Raw genomic sequence first — 5,076 nt, forward strand, 5'->3', positions numbered from 1 at the left:
ACCCCCCACTCCCAAGAAATCAAAAACGGCGGGCTAAATTGTGGCGCATTTAACTACTTTTATGTGCTAAGACTCCTCCCATAGCGTGATTTCCCGGCCAGTTTTCCCCGGGCATCCGGGGGTCTGCCTGCCTCCACGGGGGGCGTCACTTGCAGCTCAGTCGTGGAAGTTTTCTCTCCCCTGATTGGCTGCCAGGTGAAGTCCCCCCAGAGACAGATCCTCCCTTCATTTTCTCCTAGGTGCCTCCTTAACACGTGGCATGTGTTAAGGCTCCCAGCACTTGTACAGCCCCTATAATAATTTTTCACCCCATGTCAGAAAATGGATTGATAACATATGTTGAGGCATAAATAAAAATTAAATTGGTTCCTCACAATAATTAATTTGAATCCAAATAAGTCCAGTTTTAACCAAAATAATCCACAAAGCATAATTTTGTCTCTTTTTAAAATTTTAGTTTGTCAAGAAAGTATTTGAAAAAAGTAAGTCAGCACTTCCAGGATTGGTTATGGGCTATTTTAATCAAAGTATGTTTTTATGAAACAAAAATTCACATCTTTGGTTCTTTGTTTCATGGTATGATATCCATCATGTTATTGTGTTTATGTCAGAGAATGTGCAGTTCTCTAAGAAGAAACAGGTTAAGTCTAAATAGTTTGGAAGTCATTGTGTATTATCAGATACAAAACTAGACTAATTTAAATTATATATTTCTATTTTATGGAGCCATAGTAAAATCTGTAGAAGATACAGTAGAAATTATTTGTAGAAAAAAACCACATATGTGCTGCAAACAGATAACCTCTGCATTACAGTAGACATGTTCATGCCCACTATGTAGACGTCTTAGGGATAAAAATATTGAGAAATAATACTAGTGCAGTCCTATTGAAAACAACCGAAAATAACCAGCTTCAAAGAAATCTTCTCACCTTTGAACCAAGATAACCATAGCAATAATAGGAAGTTCATGTTTTGTATTTAATTATGACATTCTATTAATTTTCTCCATTCCGTTTCTTTTCCTTTTTTGTCTCTGTTTCATGAGTTCTTTTACTCAGAGTTCGGATCGAAACGCAGTACACGCTAGGCTTTTCTTTGGACTTAGTTGTTTATTATATCTTATCAATATTATAGCTGCATGGAATGTGCCTCTAAGTTGACAAGGTGGAAATGGCCCCGAGTTCCAACTTCCAAGGCCTTTAAAAGTCCAAACTGTCCAATTATGGAATGCCAACTAATTTATTTTCACTTATAACCCAGTAACTATTCATTTATGATCCGCACTGCGGGTTTTTTGAACCAATACCAAACCACTCAGATTTGTGAAGGAGGAAAAAGAAGAACTAATCCACACCCAAAATCCTCCATATTGTTACTATATCCCATAAACCTAATTTTTCTACATCTCTACATATTCCACCCAGTGATATAACTTTAATTACACAGCAACAACCTCAGTGTTATCACACAATTTGGGAAGCCTTTCCCAAGGCCTCAGGTCAAATGCAGTGTGCTTTTGAAGATCATTGTCTGTCAGCACTGAAAGATTGAAATTCTCTGAACTCAGGGTTCCAACAACATTCCAGTATACAAGCAATAACTTCAGAGCTCCTGACTGTTTTCTTAGCAGGGTAGTAAGGCACTGGGCAAAGGTGAAGATGAAAAACTGCACAAATCCCCCTCACATTATTACTCAGCACTAGCTAGCAATCTGACTTCTGTGATCTTCATGACTTATACGTTTTCCTTGTATCATTGTGAGTATATAAATTATTAAACTGATAAAAACCCCATTCACTACCTTTTTTTGCAACTTAAATTAGGATATTAAGTGACCAAAGAGTTCTCATTCTGTAACTGTCCTGGATATAAATCTTTTTATCTGCTTCATTGCATCAGTATAAAATATTTTTTCTGTGAGGAAAAATTAGCATTGAGGCACATTTTGTAAACGTATACATGTCATGCACACACAGGTTCTAGTCCTACCATAGCAAAACTATTAAATGGGATTACTTGCTTGCATTAAATTGCTGGTGTGGATATTTGTTTGCTGGATCAGAACATCAATGAGGAATTGTGAATATGATAATGAACTAGATTTTTTAGCATGTTTTTTATGGATTTTTTTATCTGTTGTGTTACTATAAATGAAAAGTAAATCTGATCAGAGAAACAGAAGAGTAGACACTTACTGTCTTATTTTTCATATATATCAGTGTTCCTTGATGAAATAGGATTATCATTATTTTTGTTTAGTCATTTAAGACTTAAAATTTCCAGTGGAGAACTTATAATTGGTTGAATAGATCATGAAATGTTTGAGCAATTTGATACAACTCATATTCCTCTTCTGAAAGAACTTATATTCCTGTTCAAGGGGATGAAATTGTGTATTTGGAAGGAAATACTGGAGTGCAAAAGAATCAGACATTGTGTTTTAGTGAAACAGTAGATGTGATCTAAATTGGTAATGAATGTTCCTCAGTGACCGGTTGGCTTTGAGCACCTTAGGAGCTTTTATGGGAATCATAACATTTTTGAAATATGCTTTTATGGAATGGGCTGTGCATGTGTATGAAGTGGACAAAAGAAAGTCGGTGGACAAAATGGTGACATAATGTTTAATTGTTCATATGTACAAAATTCAAATAAACCTATAAACTTGCATACAAAATAATAATGATTTATAATTAAATTAATCAGAGTAAATTATATTTTATAATAAATAATTAAATTAATTGCTACTATACTAAACCTATATACAAAATTACTTTGGCCAGAGTTACAGATCACCAATGATGTCTTTAATAGTAAGATAATTAAACAAAATTAATTATTTTCTATATGTATTTTCCATATAGGTGTGCACCTCACATGCTGTTGACATTATACAAGTAAACATTAATGAACTATTTGCATACTAATATATTCAACTGATGTGTCTAAGATGTTTTTCCCTTGTATACTTGTATATATGGCAGGCCAATTATCTGTGAAAAATAAAGCCCCGTGTTTCCTCAGAGAATAACTAAACTGTAGGCAAGGATTGTTCCTCCATAGACTACTTCAAGAGACCCCAACATCAGCTTCCTCTTTGTATTGAAGCAATATCTATGTTCTTCAATCTTTGGTCTCCTTGTTGATATTACTGAAGAAAGGCACATTAACAGTATTATGGTATTGAAATTCGAGAGTTTTGAATTTCTAAGCAGAAATTAAATATGGTATTTAATAAAGAAAGTATATTTCAGGCATAGAAGATTTGCATTAAGACAACTAAGCTGTAGTACCAAAGCACTACTATAGCTTTCTTTAATCAAGTTGGTGACAAATCTTTATTTAAAATATATTTCATAAAGTAAAACATTAAAAAAATACTTGCTCTCAATATGTATATATTAAAATGATAACTTAGAATATACGTATTCTAGAATTCCATGCTGTTGCTTTTGGAAGGTAATGTGGATTTCATCATCCTTAACATTTTATTAAAAAAAAGGACCCTGTTGAACTGGTAGGGTAGAGGTTGTTTTCCAATAATGATATATCTATATCAAAAAAATCTGTTCACTAATATTTTCTGATTTTAAAGTTTTGATGATTTGAGCACTTGGATACTCAGACATTCAGTCATAGGATTTTTGTCATAATTCTATTTTTCCTGGATATTTAAAAAAAATAATAAGACATTTTAAGAAAAAAAAGATAAAGAGGGCTCTGACCATTTTCTTTCTGTCTGTGCAGTTTGACAATCAGCAAACATTGGGAGGCAGAACTGGCCACACTCAAGGGTAATAATGCTAAGCTCACTGCAGCCCTGTTGGAGTCCACTGCCAACGTAAAACAATGGAAGCAACAGCTTGCTGCATATCAGGAGGAAGCAGAACGTCTCCATAAGCGCGTAAGTCGAAGCAAACAGCCAGGATCCTTAAAGTGAAAGTGCTGGTGACTGTATTCATTCTTTTTGAAGTAAAATAGCTTGTTGTTAGGGCTTTAGGTTAATTTTTGAGACAGAAATTAATGATGAATTTAAAGCACACAGGGTTCTTCAGTTGGAAAATTCTTTCTTTTGTAGCAGTTCCTTTTCTACAGAGGGTTTTGTTGCAGGAAGAGTTATATAAACTGTGGTACTTAGGACATGTCTGCCAGCTTTCACTCTTCATTTGCTGCCAGCTGCATCACATCTGTTTCAGGACCTTTTCCATAGCATTACACTTTAGGCCCTCTTGCCTTTAAGCCCTGTGCTGGTGTGAAGGTAAACCAGCAGGAGGAATTAACTCCACACAAATATCTTGCAAGAGATTCCAAGTCAGAACTACAATTTAATCAGGAGATGACAATAAAGGCAATAGTACAGGAACACTGGCTTAAACTGACAAAGTCAGAATACAACCTGACACCCTGTTGGTCAGGGTGGTGGTAGCAGTCCAGTTTAACAGTGGCTGCAGTCCTGTTGGCATGATGGATGTGGTCTTGTTGAAGCAGTGATCCTGTGGAAAGGTGTCATGGTTTAGTATAGTTTGGGTCCTTCTCTGGAGGTCCAGTGGTGGTTGTCAAGAGCTCTTGTCCTCTGGGTATCCAGTGGTGGTATCATGGTGTCCCAAGCCCCAGATTATATACAGGCGGGAATGTTTGGTACCTCCCCCAGGGCGGGGAATTTCACAATGGGGTGATGTAATTCTATGAGTCATTCTGGGGAGTCCTTGATGTCCCATTAGCAGAGATGGCCCCTTCAGGGTGGCTGCTGCTTCCCCAGAGGGAGTTATCATGGTTGAGTCATGGCAAAGATAAAGAAACACTGCTCCACCCATTTTAACAGCTCATCAGAAAGTAATGCAGATGGTGGTAGAATACATACTTTGGTTACACCTTACATTGTAACCCAAGACAAACTCATAGAAACTTCACATCAGATCTGTAAGTTAAAGGCACCCTTTTGTAGTTTCCACACATAACAAAGACCAATAGCTTCCTTTTATTCTTGAACCTAAAGAAAACTGAATGTAGAATTAAGCTAATTAAACATTTGCCTCTGATTTCATACAGGAGGGGCAGGATCCCGGTCCCTTT

General features: G+C 36.1%; 1 protein-coding gene across 1 annotated transcript in view; it reads left to right on the plus strand.

Moving 5' to 3' along the window:
* LOC103620526 (homer protein homolog 1-like) overlaps positions 1-3,907 on the plus strand; it is a gene marked incomplete at both ends in the record, with an annotated part of 92,897 nt that extends 88,990 nt beyond the window's left edge. Inside the window, one exon of the mRNA XM_008639144.1 lies at positions 3,751-3,907. Coding sequence (XP_008637366.1) covers positions 3,751-3,907 — 157 coding nt within the window. The remainder of the gene's footprint in view (positions 1-3,750) is intronic.
* Positions 3,908-5,076: the final 1,169 nt, after the last annotated feature.

The sequence above is a fragment of the Corvus brachyrhynchos genome, unplaced genomic scaffold (genome assembly GCF_000691975.1).
Source record: "Corvus brachyrhynchos isolate BGI_N302 unplaced genomic scaffold, ASM69197v1 scaffold108, whole genome shotgun sequence".
Lineage (NCBI taxonomy): Eukaryota > Metazoa > Chordata > Aves > Passeriformes > Corvidae > Corvus > Corvus brachyrhynchos.